Raw genomic sequence first — 19107 nt, 5'->3', positions numbered from 1 at the left:
ATAGTAATTAGTCATTGTTGTTTCAAAATTTAACACTTATGAACAACAGTTACACACAGTTACTATTCAGCCTCCAGAAAAAATATATGTAATACACTACTAATATCTGAACTTACCCATCGCTGGCCATGCACTGGTAAAATATTTTCCAGGGCCAGGCCTGGTGGCACACACCTTTAATCCCAGCACTGGGAGGCAGAGGCAGGAGGATCTCTGTGACTTTGAAGACAGCCTGGTCTACATAAGGCTACACAGTAAATTCCAGGACAGCCAGAACTATTAGTGAGAAACCGCCTCAAAAACAAAAACAAAAACCACCACCAACAAAAAACCCTAAAACAAACTAACCCAAAATACTATGAAATACACAAAATGCAAGAGAAATTATGGTTGATACTGGTCGTTGGCTTTAAAAATAAGAACCTTAAACAGAAACTTAGGCTGGGAAACACTGGAATGTGACTGTAAGCCTAGCACTACGGAGGAGGAGGCAAAGTACCACTTGAGTTAAGGGCTTCAAGACCAGCTTAGGCAACACAGCGAGATGCAATAAACAAACAAACAAACAAATAAATAAACAAACAAACAAATAAAAGACAAGTTAATATTTACATTTATGGATGCTTGATAATTTACAGAAAAACTACCATAAAACTAGTAACCAAGGCAATTACTTGCAGATATACACCACTAAGCTTACTGACTTTTAGAATTTTAACACAGAAAGTATTAATTTTTTCCTTTTTCTCTTAAAAATCATCATTATTGTCATTTGTGCATGCTGTATGAGGGGACATGTGACACTGATTCTCTTTCCGCCTTCATAGGGGTTCTAGGAATCTGATTCAGGCTCGCATAGCAAAGCTTTACTGCTGAGCCACATGGCAGCTAGCCCCTTTTGCTCTTTCTTTTTTAAAAGATTTATTTTATTTTACGTGAATAGGCATTTTACTTGCATAAATGTATGTGTATATTTTGTGAGCCTGGGTCACTGGATCCCCCGGAACTGAACTTACGGATGACTGTGAACACCATATGGGTGCTAGGAACTGAGTCTGGGTCCTCTGCAAGAAGCACAAGGGCTCTCAGTCACTGAGACATCTCTCCAGTTCCCTTTCCTCTTTTCTCTGGATACTGGTCAAAAGCTTAAGCATGCTTGTCCAGATTCTCTGGTCTAGACAGATGTGGTAGCACACACCTTTATTCCCACAACTGCAGGAGGCAGAAGAAAAGCATCATAGTGTATTCCAGGACAGCCAGGGCTACGTGGTGAGACCCTGTCTCAAGACACCAACAGATTCTTGGAGCTTCCACCTGCCCAAAACAGCTGCAAAGCCACTTTGTTGAGCCTTCTGCTGTCTTGGACCTAACTCAAAGCCTCTCTCTCCTTTTCTCCATCTCCTTCCTTCTAGCAGCAGCCAAGACAGACAGCGTTCATGCCCTGTTGTTTTCTTTCCAAATCCTAATGAATTGGTTATTAAACTAAAAAAAAAAACCACACTAAAACTAGTAATTAAAAGCACACTATTTTCTATTTATTTTCTCTGCATGCAAGTAACAAAACATATAGCAGCAGCAGAAGCAATAGTAAAAGCTCATAAAGCAGATGTAATAAATTTAGTATTTAAAAGACATCAAATTTTTAAAAGTGAATTGTTTTATTTTTACTTTGTTTCTCTTTTACAAGATTTACTTGTTTTTACGTGTTAGACTGTTTTGTCTGCTTGTATATATGTTCATTATGTGTAATCCCGGTACACAGAAAGCAGAAGAGGGTCTCTGACTCCCTGGAACTGGAGTTATAGGTGACTGACTGCAAGTGGCCACATGGGTGTTGGGCACCGAACCCAGTCCTCTGAGAGAGCATCAAGTGATCCTACCTGAGCCATCTTTCCAGATCCCCAATCTACTCTTTAAAGTTGTATACCACTGCCCAAATGTCACAGAGAGGAACACAGAGGACAGAACTCCACTTGTCAACATCCATCCTTTCACCCGTCTCTGACTTCTCCTCTCTCTCTCTCTTGGATTGGCCTGAAATAATCAGCTGTGGACCAGGGTAGCTTTGAACTTACAGTGATGACCCTATGACCCTGCCCCTGCCTCTGAAGACTGGGATTACAGCATTAGCTACTACACCTAGCTTGCCTATTATTTCTTTTCTGATCCCCTGTGTTGGAGGCAGTCAACAGTAAAGTTCTGTACTGAAGGTAGTCAGAGTAAAGTTTTAAAGTTCTAATATCCTAGTAATAGAACATCTGATGATTTAGCAAAGATTATACATTGAAATCACACAGGCATGAACCCCAGCAGAGATAAAGATTGAAGAAATATCAGTAGAAACCATATTCAATGTATGCTAACTACAATCACTTATTTTCCTTATTTGCATTGTATCCTCTTAATGGAAAGAAACCCTTTGAATGCCATAGCACTATAGCATACCATACTTTGTCTCAGCAGTAAAGTCCTACTCTGTGAAAGCTGAATACTAATGGTGATACAATGGTGAGGATGATTCAGGTATTCTGAATCACAAACTTGGGACATGTATTTGTTATGTCATATATAAAAAGTTTTCACGCAATATTTTAAAAAGAACAGATCTAGTAAGGTATATATGCTCTAGTAAGTATAATTCTGCTTTACTATAAAAACTCAGTGTCATATGATTAAATAAGAAAAATGTTTATATTGCTCATCAAGCTCACAAGCGGCTCTACAGATAGGCTGGTCTGTGCTCTATGTGGGTGGGTAGGTGCTACAGCTGGCTTTCCCATTCTCTCTGGTCACGTCTTACACAATGGTGGGTACCATAATAGGTATTAAAGAAGTATTTGTAAATGGATGACTAAATTAAAGATAAACCTAAAGAACAGAACTTTCTGCACTCTTGACTAGTGGACCTGGCCAGTGCAAATGTGTGTCAACTTGCAGTTACATAAATGTGTAATTTGAAGAAAATAAAAATGAAAAACTCAGCACTAAAAATCTGTATTATTATTAAGCCAGGTGGTCATGTCGCATACTTTTAATCCCAGTACTTGGGAGGCAGAGGCAGGCAGATTTCTGGGTACGAAGCTACACTGGTCTACAGAGCAAGTTCCAGGACAACCAGGGCTACACAAAGAAACCCTACCTTGAAGAACAAAAAACAAAACAAATAAATCCCCCCAAACGATCTTATTCTCCAACAACATTTGGGTCCTACAGAATGGCAGAAATAACTGTTCCTGGCTGGTCAGATGTCTTAGCGGAGAGAGACGCCATCACCCTGCCTGAAGACCCGAGTGCAGTCCCTGGGTCCACACGGTGGAAGGAGGAAAGCGGCTCTCACCAGCTGGTCACTGATCTCCAAATCCCAATGTGGCCACCCCGCCAAACATAAAATAAAATGAAACGTAAAAAATCAAGGAAAAAATCCTGATAAAATTTCCAAGATATTCAGTATGAAACACAATCATATTTTATTCCTTAATACATTTTTTCTCATGTAAATGCCCCTTTTGATTGTGACCATAAACTTTGTAAGTAACTTAATAGAATAAGGAAACAATTTAGTCAGTGACATTTACCAAAATGGCAATATTTAAGTCATGACTCTTTTAGGCATCCAGTTTCTAGAACATTTATTTTTGGATGATAATAAAATATATGCTTACTGCTGTGTCATCAAAGAGGTTGAGTAAGGAAATAAGGAAGGCGCGTCTGTGCTGGCGGTTCCCACGGATCATGGAGTAGAGGTGTGAGCACAAAGCACTCGATGACTCATCTTGTCGGAAACCCCTGACAGGATCTTTTAGGCACGTGTTGATTGCCTGTTGTACCTGGTAAGACATCTTCATACCAGCCACTGCTTTCATCTGAAATTAAAAAAGGCTTCACTTGCACAAGGGATATTAAGACTCATACTCAACATCACACTGGGCTAACTTCATTATTTGGTTTCCCTTATTAAAATAGGAAAAATCACAGAATGAGGTACTGGAGTAGTATCTGTAACCCCATCATTTTGCACATACAAGAAACCAAGGGCTAGAAGTCATTGCTAGCCACGGTTAAGTTAGGGTCTACAGTTCATGCCTCCTGACTTTTTTTTTTGAACAATCACCCTGGCCCAATGTCACAGTTAATTGTAAGCTAGAATAAACACCTTGAGAAAAAAACTTGGTTGTAAGCTACGAAAAATATTAAGTGACTCATTCTAAAATAATGATTTGGAAGTAGTGATTTATTAAAGCAATATTAATTTACTAAAAGCACTTACATGAATGAATCCAGCATACTTCTTGTCTATTTCCACAAGCTGCTGATCAGCCTTGTTCCTCATAGCAGGTTCTGGATCTGTGCCCATGGCAATTAAATATGGAACACACTGGGAGAAAAAAAGGCTTTATAAGACATCATAGCAGTAAAAATTCTACATGGATTTCAACAAATGTCAAGCTTATACACCAGATGTAAAAATCTAGCAGTACAAACTTTCTTTAATTTCTATGTTTTGGTGTGACAATCTTTCTTTATTTGATTTAAATTAAAGCAAGAAAACATCAGCAATAATGATGATGCACTTAGATTTAAACAATTTCAACACAAATTTAAGTTTCTTTAAAGTTCCCAGGTTAAAACTATCCATGTAAGACTATAATCTAGGGACCAGTGAGGTGGCTCAGTGTATAAGTTAACAGCTGCCAAGCCTGAAGACTCGAGTTTAATGAGAACCTATATGGTAGAAGGAGAACACAAAGTTCTGCAAGTTGTCCGCTGACAGACAGACAACCTCTTCCTTTACCCACTGAACCATCATCTCATGGGCCCTATCTCTGAGCAATAAAAAAAAGGTGAAAATCTCAATATGTTGCTAGGTGTTATAAAGTGATCTTAACAGCCAAGTGATGAAAAGCACACTAAATAGATGTCAATATGTTATTTTATGACACACAGTTATGTTTACATTAGAAAGTATACATTTAGTTATATTTTAGAAAACAGCAGAAAAGTTCCTTTTCTAACATATTAGTGTGCATTAGAGTAAACCCCGTGGAGCAGAAAGAGACAATCTCCATAGTCTCTGGAAGTCCCACAGCTCGTGGTGCTCCATGACTACTGGATAGCAGCTGTACGCCAGCAGAGGATGCACACTCCACGGATATTAAAAACATTTTATGACATTATTTCTTTTTCCTTTTTCTTATGCTGGGGTCAAATCCATAACTCAATTATCTGAATATCCTAGGCAAGTTCTCTATAACTGAGTTACAAACCTGGCCTTTTAGTCTCTCATCCCAACCACACTGTGACATTTTAACATGCTGTATAGCTGATATTACCTCCAATTTAAAGAGAAAAATGGAACTCAGATGATGGAATTTATGTTTTTGTGGTAGAACAAAACCTTATTTATTACTCTTTTAAACCTATTTAATTCCATTGACATTACTTATTGTTGGTTCTTAGAGATCTGAGTAAAATTAGATTAAGATGAATTTTATCAAAGTTAGTGAGAAAAAAGGACATTTTCTCACAATAGAAACTGGAAGTTTCACATAAATAGATAGGTATTCCGTGGCAGAGGCAACATAACAGATTATTAAGATTCTTAGGTTCTAGGGAAACCCTGTCTCGAAAAACCAAAAAAAAAAAAAAAAAAAAGATTCTTAGGTTCTTTTTTCTATTTTAAAACTTTATTTAACTTTATTTCATGAGCATTGGTATAATGATGTCAGATTCTCTTGAATTGGAACTACAGACAGCTGCAAGCTGCCATGTGGGTGCTGGGAACTGAACCGGGGTCCTATGGAGGAGCAGTCAGTGCTCTTAACCACTGAACCATCTCACCAGCCCCGATTCTTAGGTTCTTAGGTTCTCGACAACCCAGGAAGTCGAGGCAGATGTTTAAGCCCATTAGGGCAGATAGCCTGAGTAATGCTGAAAGACTATTTTTAACAAAAGGAAGAAGAAAGGAGGAGCTAAGAGAAGTTTAGTCACAGGAGTTTAGGACACAGGTTTTATTGGGGGAATAAAGAATTCCTGATGTCCCCACCATGGTGTCATCACAGTTCATTTTGCTGTCCGTGAGTGCTGCTACCATAGAACTCGCTTACCTGAACTGGATGAATAAGACCCTGGTTTAGAGTTAACGCAATCACATTGAGGGCAAAGTGGCGGACACTTGACTGGGTGTGAAAGAAGGCCTCAAGCACCTGTTTGAGGTAAAGCTGCATGATGGAGCTACTCATCCCCGAGGAAACATCTCCCATTTCTTTTAGGTCTTCCTGTTTTGCAACTTTCTTCCCTACAACAGAGGGCAAAGAAGAAACACATCAAGGTCATATTAACTTCGGCTTCCTACTCCTGACTGAGCTTACGACTCAAACACAGTGGTACAAGCTCATGTTCAAGCTCAAATGGTTTCCAATGGTTTTTCCTCAACTGTGTCAGAGGCTCTTTGAGAACAATAAGAGTAGATACCTAAAATCTTGTAACTATTTTAGAGAGTTTAAGAATACTGTGGGGCCTACGGACTTCAGCTTACTAACTCCTACCAACAGAGTTCCATCATCCTGTCCAGGATAGGAGGAGTGCTACCGTCTGAGCTAGTGTTTACCTGCACGGGCAATCACCAACCACGCTCTCACTTACAGTCTCTGTCTGCTTGCTGCATGCGCGTGTCTTCTTCTTGTAGGTAAGTCTGGAGGTTTTTTAACACTTGTATTTTTAAATTCACTGAGGAGTTCTTATCAGATAAAATATTATTATACAGATTCTTCACTTCTTGCTCAAACATTAGACTTGGATGCTGTATAAAGGCAAAGCCTAAGAGAAAGGGAAAAATGTCTTTATATATTCCTACTAAAGGTAAATAGAACAATGAAAATATCAAATTACACAAAGAGCTCCTTATTTCAAAAATTTAAAACTTAAAATGACTGGAAGAATATGCTGGTGGCCTTACCTAGAGAAGCATTAGAGCAGGTACTTCTTTCCCCATGAATTAAAAACAAGAAATTGCATTTCAAAGGAGAATTTCACACAAGAGGAAACCTTGAGGAGGGAGCAGGGCCTAGTGGCTAGGGGAGTGGATTAGGAGTCAGGAGTCTTGGGTTCTATTCCTGGCTCCACCACTGACTTGTAGTGTGACCTTGGCTGAGTCACACAATCTCTCTTTGCCTCAATTCTCCATCTGTAAAATGGGGACAATAATATTTACCACCCGCCTACCTCAGAGGGATGTTGTCAGGATTTAAGATGTAATGTCTGCAAACAATTTTTCAGACCCCTAACAGAAGGTACTACAGTGACAACGTAAAAAAAAATATTGAAATATATCCACTGATGAAACAGAATTTAAAAACAGAACTAAAATTATCTTCCCAATCCTTTCTCAAATGGCCCTAAATTTCAGGCCACAATGCTAACTTATAACCACTAATTATTAACTAGCAAAATAAAATTATCAATGTATATACAGATAAATGTTTAATAAGAAAAAATTAAGACTCTTGATGTCAGCAAGAATTAGTAATACCACAGCCAAACAACCGGAATTAAAGCAGAGCGGACAATCATGTCAAGGTCACAAGGTAACCGTGGCTCATACAGTGCTACTTCCTTACATTAAAACTTCATTTGTTCTCTGAGTCATCTGTCATACAGCTGGCTTTGTCACTCTATGAAGCTTATTCTCTGCATTCACTACTAAAGGACACACTGGCATGAAGGCAGTATCATGTCACAGAACTCTCTGACAAATGATGTTCACATTTTTACTCTATTTCCGACTGCAAGTGCCTTTCCCCCTGCTTGCTTGAGAGAGGACTTTGCTATGCAATCCCAGCTGACTTGGAACTCACTTTGTAGACCAAGCTGGGGTCAAACTTAAAGATTTGCCTGCTTCTGCTTGCCAAGTGCTGGGATTAAAAGTGTTCACGACAACACCTGACTTATGAGTAATTTATGAAAGGAATGATGAGGAAGAAAGCAACTATATTTAAATATCTATAAAATTATCAACGTGATTTAATAGGGTTTGGGAAACTCAGAATCTTTTCACTCACTTCTTCCAAAGACCATGATCAGTAACTACCCATGAATATCAAATTATAGACCTTGACAATGCTATCAAATATTCCCTAACAAATCAAGTTATTGAATATATATTATATATTTGTACAAAACACACAATAACAGTAAAACTCCAAGTATATGACATATTTATCTTTGTCTTTTATAAATAAAAAAATTTATTACAGGTTTAAGGCACATGAGTTTTTAGATCTCTTTTCTTTTTTAAAAAAGAGAATTTAATTCAGGCAGTTTAATACTTTCCTGTTCCTAATTCTCTATACTAATTCTTTTCCAGGTAATCTGTATAAAGCTACATGCAAAACATGCTTTTATTACACCATTGCTTCTGGAAAAGGAACATGGATCAGGTTCACATATCCTAAATGATCTTATAATAAAAGACTGTTCATTTAACAAGTGGCATATATATATATATATATATATATATATCAACATTATTTGCACTGAAAAAGAACAATTTTAAGAATTACACATAGCCAAAAACTTTCAACATGTCCTCAATACTACGGGGTCCAGTCACTTTTCTTACTAGCTCTAGGAAGGCGTATGGGAGACAGCATTGTTAGCTCTGCTTTACTAAGAAATAAACTGAGGAAGGGAGAAGTGGTTTTTACCCAGAAAGGCCACAGGCTGAAACATGAACAGAATCCAGTTGTTTTAAACCCCGGTTTCTCATTCTTCATATCAGATCACACAGCCATAGAAGTATGTCTAAATAAACCAACAACTTAGACTCACAATAGTAAAAAAGCCTATTCTACTACTCAAAGAGCTAAAAACTACTAAGAAATTTAGATTTAACTTACCTAGACCAATGATGGCTTTTGTTTGTACTTCTTCATCTGAGTGTTTCGTAAAATACATCAACAGCTCAAGTACTTTATCCTTTATGTTAACCTAAGGGGGGGATGCATAGTAAAGGTATTCAAGAACACTCAATGTCAGAACAAGTTTTCAAGTATATGTAACAAAGAGGAGGGGGAGGGAAAAAGGGAAATAGATAGATAGATAGAAAGAGATAGACAGAAAAATGGATGGACAGACAGATAGATAGATAGAATGAATGAATGTGCAGGCCCCATAGTGCTTGTGTGGAGGTGTGGAACCCAAAAGAATTAATTTTAAGGACTTGGTTCTTTCCTGTCACCTTGTAGGATCTAGGGATAGACCTCAAGTAAATGCAAGTTCCTCAGCCTGCTAAGCCATCTCACCTGCCCTCAATTCCCAACTATAGAGGAGGAAAATGCCTAAAAGCAAACAATGAGAATTTTCACGTGAACTTTGCAGTGGATGTTGGTCAATTGCAGAGCACTGGCCTGGCAAATGCAAGGCACTAGGTTTGATTCACAACACTGGGAGGAAAAAAAAATCAATTGCATTTATTTTATTTAAATAATGTATTTAGATGTATTTACATTTTTATATGCATAGGTGTTCTGTCTCCATGTATGACTGTGCATCATGTGTGTGTCCCTGCCTGCAGAGGCCAGAAGTGGGTATCAGATCTCCAGGAACTGGAGTCACATAGGTTGTGAGCTGCCAAGTGGGTGTTGGGAACCAAACCCAGGTCCTCTGGAAAGCAGACAGTGCTCTTAGCTTCTGAGTCACCTTTCTAGTGTCTCCATTTATTTTAGAATAGTGGCGACAGTCTGTGACAAGTATGTGCCACAACCTGTTCTAAAGAGTGTGTCTCTGTTAACGAATTGATATAATTGCTTGTGGAAACTTCAAATCTGTCACAGACCAATACGAAACTACTCATAGATGAGCAGCTTGTACTAGCACTCTTTCCAAAAGTCTCACCCCATTACTCTAAAGACGCCTTCTTCTGCGGTCATTATCCTGATCCTTAGCCCAGGGCCACAGGACTGTGTTTCACAGCACACTAGGTAATACTGTGATCTTTACCTTACTGTTGCCTTTAAAGTCTTCCAGATCAAAGTCAAAATGCCGACAGAGTGCTCCAACAGTGAAGAGGGACCTAAGAAGCGCTGGCTTATTTGTTAAAAGGGAAGTGTTATTTGGGTCTTCTTGGTGTTGACTTTTTAATTTTGAAATGGCACCTAGCAAAGATAAATCACAGTTACTTAGAGTCATCTCTTCATCTTTGAATTATGCAAAAGCATAAAAATACAGTTAACTTCTTTTACTAATGGTTTTAAGTATTAAATACACCAAAAATGTGTGTGTATCCTTTAGAGCTAAAACAATGTAAGAATATTGAAATTTTACTTTATATGGTGGCCAGAAAGCTTATCACTTTAAAGAGAGAAACTTGAACTCATAAGAATCCAAAAGATCATAGAGAACTTCTAAGTGTGGACCCCCGAGAATACACTTATATCTTCACAGCTCTCCTTGATCACATTTTTTTTTTTTGATGTAGAAACTTTTGCAGAACTTAGCAAACAATTTGAAAGCCCAGCACTGAACTTACCGTAGTATCTATTGAAACAGGCCCACACAAACTTAAAATTCTGTGTCACTTTATTTACAACAGCCCCAAGACAGCTCACACAATGCTGTACTACCTGAAAGATAGAGAGAATGTTACTCTTTACGTAAAAACTAAAACACAGTTGAAATATATGATTTTTTTTCTTTCTAACATATTTGTCTTAAAATATAATAAAAGATCTTGGGACTTATCTCGGACATATTATATAGCAATCTGCTGCAAACTATCACCTGTGTATCACACGCTACAACAGACATGGTAAACTACTCACAGTCATGCCATATTTGATAATCAGCTTCATCAGGTCTTCTTCAATAGTAGCAAGGAAAGTCTCACTTGGGTGTTCCATCAATGGTACAACTAACTCAAGGATTTTTGCAACATTGCAGATAACCATGAAATCATTTTGCGTCTACGAGAATAAAATTAATGCTTTATTAATACCTAAAATTTAAAAAAACACATACAGCTTTATGTCTGGAGTATAAGCATAGAACATTGTGTGTAAAGTTACATTTAAAACATTAAAAAGGAGCTTTCTACCCCAAGTATGAAATGAGCAGCATCTGAGAGATTATCAAGAGTGCATTCTAGCTCTAATGCTAATTTACCATGTGACTTTGGGGCACTTAATAATGTTAAGGCTGTTATACTTAAAATAATTTGGGGGCTTATTTTTAGTTTATGATTATGATTGCTTGCCTGAATGCATGCATGTGCACCATGTTGCTTATAGCCAGTGTTCTTAATTGCTGAACTATCTCTTCAGCCCCACATTTCCCTCGCTAAAACAAAATGTAAGTCAAGTATAAACAAAATATTTAAATATTAGGGGAATATTTTACAAAGTCTGACAACTTTGAATATACCTCTTGATGAAGGTTATTAACCTAATAGTTCTCAACTGTTGGGGATTGCTCTCCATTCTCCACCCTCAATTACTTCGCAGTGTCAGAAGGATTTCTAGTTGTCACAGTGGAGGTGACATTTATTGGACAGAGACCAAAAGATACTGTCAACATTCCATAATACAATAAAAGCTCTTACCAACAGTGGATTATCCAGCACTGCCAATAGTGTTGGAGTTGAGAAATGCTGCGGTAAATATATTTTATTTAATAACTATTTATTACCCTAGAACTAGTTAGAAGCTCTTTAATTTTATACTTACAGATATCTTGATTAAAAAAAAGCACATAAAAATTTTTGTCATTTATTTATATGTATTAGAATTTTACTTATATGTATGTATCATGTGTATAATGTGCCTGTGGAGGTCATAAGGGGACACGTGATACCCTGGAACTAGAGTCACAGATGATTTGTGAACCACCATGTTGGTGCTAGGAACTGAACCTGGAAAATGCTCCTAACCACTGAGCATCTCTGCAGCCCCATAACACACACTTTTCCCACTTTTCCTCTAATCAGCTCATTCTCTTTCTAAAAGCAACATTACTAGTCTGGAGGGAGGGGCTGTGAAGGGAAAGAAGGTTTTCTATGTATGCCTTTAATCTAGCCAAGCAAAATTTCAAAGTAACATATGATGAACACTTTTTTTTGGAGACAAGGTCTCTCCATAGAGTCCTGAAACTTTCTATGTAGGCCTTGAATTTAAACATCTGCCTGCCTCTGCCTCGAGAGTGCTGGGATTAAAGGCATATACCACTATGCCTGGTATGTATATAATATGCTTAAATTATTTAAAGAATTTTCAAACTTTGAAAGGCACACAATTCACAGAAAATAGGAAAACTACATAAACAGTCAATTTACAGAACTGCTTAAAATATAACAATGTTTTGAAAATTGCTTAATTTTCTTAGAAGGGGAACAATGAGAAATTATTCCTTTATGCCTGTTAGATTAGCAAAAGGTACAAAAATGATTCCAATAATTATGCACTGCTTTTCAAAAGAGCTAAAGATCATATCTCTAAAAACAAAATAAAAAATTACACAAAATTCACGAAGAAGCAAATAGAAAAACCCAAATTTTTTCTCAATGCCTTAGGGGAACCCATTCCTGAGAATCTGACCAATAAAATGAATGGAATACTGTTTCAAAGTGTTTGTCAGAAGAGTGTGGTTTATACTAGAATCCCAACTATAGAGGAACAATATGGCACTGAATTAAATGCTTGGCACTGAGGAGCTATGTGACATGGAGTAAGATACTTATATTTTCTATGCTTTAGTTTCCTTATCTTTAAAATTAAATGGGAAAATGCATGTAAAGTTCTTAAAGTATCTAATAGTGTTATGCAGACACGAGCTAACTATTAGCTACAGATTATATATGAAGCTAAGTTATTTCTGGAGCTATTATAGGCAGATGGAATATGTGTCTTGGAAATAATATATAGGTATATATAAAACATATAATAGTATATATATATTTATATATAATAGTATATGAACGTATGTACACACATACATAATATAAATATTTCTTATTCTCTACTACTTTCCTTGATCCTTAAAAATTTCTCAGGAAGTCCTACGGTTTTCATGGAACTTACAAATTAAGTGGAAATTGTTTAACACCTAATAACAAATGATAAAACCAATCCAGTAGAGGAAACTATTAAAGTTAGCTCTTTAGAACACAGTATATAAAAAATTAAGAGTTGTAAGTTTCTAAAACATTTTAAAATTTAGCATATGTACAAAATCATAATTAACTATTTTGCTATACATCACATTTAAACAATCTCATTTGATTTACACTATTCTTTTTATTTAAGCATTATTTTGTGAATTTTCATTTTATTTTAGGGGAACATAGCACATTAATACATCAATGTCTCTACTATCCATATTCAATATATTGCTTTATAATAAAAGTAATAAAATTTATTATGACAAATGAATTGCAAATCCAAAATATAGCTGGGTGGTGGTGGCACACACTTTTAATTCCAACATTCAAGGAGGCAGAGACAGGCAAATCTCTGTGAGTTTGAGGCCAGCCTGGTCTACAGAGTGAGTTCCAGAACAGGCTCCAAAGCTACAGAGAAACCCTGTCTCAAAAAACCAAAAATTAAAAAATCCAAAATACAGTAAGTTTCTTCAAGTTACAATTTCTGCTTTATTCACTTTTGAGGTCCTAACAAGAGCTACAACATTTATTAAACAGTTACAAAAGGGTTAGCTTAAGATCTAATAGAGAGGTCTAGAGAGATGGCTCAGAGGTTAAGAGCACTGTCAGCTCTTTCAGAGGTTCTGAGTTCAAGTCCCAGCAACCACGTGGTGGCGTGCAGCCATCTGTAATGAGATCTGGTGCCCTCTTCTGGTGTGCAGGCATACATGCAGGCAGAATACAGTATAAATAATAAATCTTTAAAAGAAAAAAAGCAGAAATAGAGCCTGCATTTGAATTGTTGATATGTTTAGATAACAAGCAGTAGAATGCAAATCTGAGTCGATGGATGATACAGCTGTCAGTGAGAATGTGACTAGCACATGTGAATTCTGTATGCAAGAAAGAATAAGACAGCACAAGCTGGGAGTGGTGGCGCACACCTTTAATGTCAGCACTCAGGAGGCAGAGGCAGGCAGATTTCTACTGAGGGAGTTCCAGGACAACCTAGGCTGTTACACAGAGAAATCCTGTCTTGAAAAAAACCAAGCCAGTAGTGGTGGCACATGTATTAAATCCCAGCACTCGGGAGGCAGAGACAGGCAGATCTCTGTGAGTTTGAGGCCAACCTGATCTATAAGAAAAAAGCTAACCAACTAACCAACCAATTAACCAACCAAAAACATAGTACTTGTACTTACACTACATTTAGTGGTAAGGTATGGCTGCATAGTCATGGCATGCTTAACCATGAGTTGGGGTCTTATTTTGCTGAATAAGAACAAAGTGGTTATACAAGCTACCAATCTTCCAGAATTCACACCTTTATTGTCTGAGTCTAAAAAAACAGAGAAATAAGATACCAAATTAAGGCAAAGTAGTGAAAACTAGAATATTATTGAATTTACTCAACATAACAGATTCAGTATGGGTCTTAATAAAATGCATTAGTATTTTTCATGATATTAAATTACCTGTATTTCATTTTTGGGCACAAAATTACACAATGAAGAAAAAGGACAGAGGCCTTACTAAGAAAGGCAAGTTTCACTGTAGGGGGAGATGACTGAAGTTTAAAAGGAGAAGGAAGTTGGAAAATTCAGGGAGTCTTGGGAAAATGTTGGTTACATCTATGGATGGAGTGAATACAGAGAAAACAAACAGTTCAGCTACGCGAGACCGTATTTAAGCGCCCCGTGAAGCTGCTGAGTAACAATCAGCACTCTCTGCAGTCAGTTACACAGAAGACTGTGCAAATGAGGCCAGTTAGAGATACTTTGGTTCTTAAAAAATACATTTTTAAGAGATGATTAGCAATGTTGAACATTAATGAAAATTAATATCACCAATGAAGTCTAGATGAGAAAAATAGAAAAGGCAAAAAGGTACACATGAAAAATGAGAAAATTTAAAGAAAAACAAAAAAACCAAACAAACCTCTCAAAATCAGTAAGTCCTGTGTAAGAAAAGAAAGGCTATCTACAATTCCTTTAGGGGCCCATAAGTGACATCTCCATGAGAGAAAGTTGGCCCTTGAGTTGAGTAACTGATGTCTACTGCTGCTCTTCATTATGTATATCAGGAAATGGGAAGGTATATTAGTAGTTTGTGTTTTTAAGCAATAGGTACCAAACATAACTTATCTTTTTGGTGCAATTTTTGATATTCGTGACTGACATAATATAAAATATTAAGTATTTAATTTATATTAAATTTCAACAGATTAAAAATTAAGATTGAGAAATTTAACAAATTAAACATTATTAAGAGAAATTTATAAACAACGAGGAACAATATTAGACAGATAGTACAATATTCTAAGAATATTTTAATGGTTACTACATTTTCTTTGAAAGTTTTCTGTAATTTACATAATACCAAATAATTTTGTGATGCCATTAAAAAACGGGCTGTGGACTTTATTCTTATTCAATATGACATCTAAAAGTACATATTTAGAGATATGTAAAAAAGATAAGATTTATGAATTTATTATACTGTCTGATCTAGGCAATCTTACAATATAATTTAGAATGAATAACCAAACAGAAATTTACATGATGAACTCAAATTACCCTTAAAAATGACACACTAGTAACTAAGCAGGCAAATCCAGTGGCAAAACTGAGAAAAGGGACCAAGTACTTAAAAATCTCATAAATTAACTTAAGGATTAATATATAAAATATCTTACCAGCTAGAGACTCCTCATATTTAAGAATATGCTCAACTAGGTTATCAACAAGTTGAGTACAAGCTTTCTTCACAGGTTTATATGAGGAATCCTCTTCAGACTTCAACAACTATATGTATACATATAAAAATTCCAGTAAAATTATTTGAGGTGATAATATATATGCATTAAATATCAATAAGCATTTTTTTTAGTTAACATTAAAAGACAAAGGAAATATATATGAGATATTTAAAACCAGCAATCTGCAAAGTCAACAATTTTAGTAGAAGTATTTGGACTGCTGTGTGCAGGGCCTGACACTGGATAGATGCAGGGAAAGTGGCTTTTCTCTCTCACAACAGCCAAGACCACAGAAACACTATCTGATGTTAGCAAATTATTTTAAATAATCAACAACTGTACCTGAATTATACCTTAAGCCTTGCAACTACAAATAATGGCATATTCTTTGGCAGTTTTTTTTCTGCTTCATTATTTGCCAAATCATTAGTAAGATGTGCTTAAAAATACTATGAAGAACAATAAAGAGGATGGAGATAAGCCTACCTATAGTAACAAAGCAAAACCAACCCAATCTGAAATCATGGAAAATTTTAAATCTTAAAATCATGGAAAAAAATGACTTAAGGCATATCTGCTTTGCCAATAATAATTAGGTGAATATTTCTAGGGATATTAAAAGAAAGTTGCACTTCCCTTCTGTGGAGATTTTTCCAGAGCTATCAGACATAATTTTCTGCAATAGCATAAACGTTCTCTTTTCTTGTGTCTGACAGAGTTGCAACAAGTCATGAGTGGCTCACATGAGAGGAACGAAAGTGAAGTAAAACAAAAAAAAGTTCAATATTCAAACTGTAAAAATGCACGATTTTAAATTTTTACTACAAGATGCATGGGTAGGCAAGTGTTTACAAAGAGCATTATACTACTAGGTTGCCTGCTTCTCTCTCTCTCTCTCTCTCTCTCTCTCTCTCTCTCTCTCTCTCTCTCTGGACCAAGTCTGAGCATCCTGGACTTTTCTGGACATTCTGATCTTTCTCAATCTTTTCAGAAGCTATCCCTCTTCTCCTTGCTGTGCAGTTACTTGTTAAGCCTCACTGCTGAACCTGCAGGCTTCCATGCACCCTAACTTAAGACATGGCTTTTTTCCTTCCTTTTGGTTTTCCTCCCCAGGGACAGGGTCTGTCTATGTAGCCCTGCCTTGAACTCAGAGATCCTTCTGCATCTATTCTGTTGTTTTTCTCTCAAACGTTAATAAAATTCTCAAGTTAGAAAAAAATCATCTGGATAGTTAAAGATGAGTGATAGCAACCAGAACAATACAAAGTCCACAGCATCATTGTTTCAGTTAAAAGATAAATAAAAGAGATAGTTCAATTTGCCCATTTTCAATTTATAACTGCAAATTTTCCTTGATCCACTCTGTAATTCAATTTCTTAAGTGTAGTTACCAATATCTTACCAATATCTTATTTTAGCTTGGTTTACATAAAGCAATGCAGTCACCCAAAACTATCTCATGTTCTTTTTTTGTAAGACATCAAAAACAAGCAAAATAATTTATTATAAATCTTGGTTCATGACACTATCACTGCTGACTGGTATATAATTTAATATATTAATCATAAATAATACTCTGGTATGAACCCAATTCAGAAATACTTCTAGAAATTTGTAACTACCAAAGTATCTTCTTTCTTATCCTATGAAATAACGAGAAATTTGATCACCCTAATGCATAAAGAAATGCCTAAGCTGGCAGGTTTTTTTTTTTTTGTTGTTGTTCTTGTATTTGTTATCTTTTTTTGACACATGATCTCTGTTCTGAAACTCACTCTGCACACCAGGCTGGCCTTGATCTGCCTGCTTTGGCCTCCTAAGTGCTGGGATTAAAAGCTTGCGCCACTACGCTTTTTCCTGGTAGCTTTTTCTTTTAAATTTAAATTTTCAACTTCTACAAATGTAATTTGATTAGTGTTTTGGGTCTTGCATTTTTACTCAAAAATTATGACATAACTTTAATTCAGGCTGTTCCAGTTAGTTTTATACTTCACTGCTATTTAGCAGTCTTCTTTGTATACAAGCCCCTTCGTTCTTCTTCTGTGTGTAGATTAAGTCAAATTTTAACGGTGTACATACTCTAATCTTTTCCAAAATGATTGCATAGGACAAAATGCTTATGTGAAATGCTTGAAACCTAAAATCTTCTAGACTTTAGGGCATTTACATACAACACAAGGGAGATGCTTGGGCAAAGGACAGAGGTCTAAACATGAAACTCATTTAAGTTTCATACACTTCTTATATAAATCGCTTGAAGATAATTTTAGTATGTGTGAGTCTGGCTGTTAAATGAGCTCAGGTGTGGAATTTTCAATTTGCAGAAGTCATTTCAGTGCTCAAATACGGCAAATGTGGAGGACTTCAGATTTTAGATTTCTAGAGTAGAATAACATTCTCAATGAGCACGTGTTTACAGACACAAATTATTTTTTATTTAGATCTATTTATCTTATTATTTTACGTGTATGAGAGTTTCGCCTGCATGTATGTTTATGTAGCACCTGCATGCATGGTAACCTCAGAGGTCAGAACAGGGTGTCAGATTCGCTAGGATTGGAATTACAGATGGTTGTGAGCTGTCCTGTAGATACTGAGAATCAAACTCAGGTTTTCTGCAAATGCAACAAGTGTCCTTAACAGTCCCTACCCCCTAATTCTCTCTCTTTAGCTGGGTGGTGTTTGGGCCAGGCTTTTAATCCTAGTACTCAGAAGGCAGAAACAGGAGGATCTCTTGAGTATGAAGCCAGCCTTGTCTACAGAGTGAGCTCCAGGACAGTCAGGGCTGTTACACAGAGTAATCCAGTCTTGAAAAGCCAAACAAATAAATAAACTCTTTTTTTTTGTGCTTGATGTTTTATAGAATAATCTTTCTAAATAGCCTGTTGTACCTGAAGTCAAGATCTCTTGTCTCAGCTTCAAGAGTACTGGATCATACAATGTTAGGCGGCATATGCCTTTAATCTAAGTGCAGTGGAGGCAGAAGTAGGTAGATCTCTGTGAATTCAAAGCCAGCCTGGTCTATATATAGAGTTCCAGGTCAGAAGGCCTATACAATGAGATCCTGTCTTAAAAATAAAACAACAAAACATGTGGGGGAAGGCTAAGCCTAACTCAGCTCAACAGCAAGATGCCTGCTTTGCCATCAGAAAGTGTTAGCTTCAACTCTTAGCAACATAAAAGGAAATGTGAATAGAATCTTAAAAACAGTGAGGACAAACAT

General features: G+C 36.5%; 1 protein-coding gene across 4 annotated transcripts in view; it reads right to left on the bottom strand.

Annotated features, from left to right (window-relative positions):
• Nipbl (NIPBL cohesin loading factor) overlaps positions 1–19107 on the bottom strand; it is a 153493-nt gene that overhangs the window by 7887 nt on the left and 126499 nt on the right. For all 4 annotated transcript variants that reach the window (XM_038321600.1, XM_038321599.1, XM_038321601.1 and 1 more), the window contains 10 exons: positions 15822–15930; positions 14329–14465; positions 10818–10958; positions 10526–10619; positions 9997–10151; positions 8895–8985; positions 6643–6816; positions 6105–6295; positions 4268–4375; positions 3663–3863 (listed from right to left, as the gene is read on the bottom strand). In XM_038321600.1, the coding sequence (XP_038177528.1) occupies positions 3663–3863; positions 4268–4375; positions 6105–6295; positions 6643–6816; positions 8895–8985; positions 9997–10151; positions 10526–10619; positions 10818–10958; positions 14329–14465; positions 15822–15930 (1401 nt within the window). The remainder of the gene's footprint in view (positions 1–3662; positions 3864–4267; positions 4376–6104; positions 6296–6642; positions 6817–8894; positions 8986–9996; positions 10152–10525; positions 10620–10817; positions 10959–14328; positions 14466–15821; positions 15931–19107) is intronic.

This window comes from Arvicola amphibius, chromosome 3 (assembly GCF_903992535.2).
Source record: "Arvicola amphibius chromosome 3, mArvAmp1.2, whole genome shotgun sequence".
In the NCBI taxonomy this organism is placed as follows: Eukaryota; Metazoa; Chordata; class Mammalia; order Rodentia; family Cricetidae; genus Arvicola; species Arvicola amphibius.
This window is presented reverse-complemented; position numbering and strand designations above follow the sequence as displayed.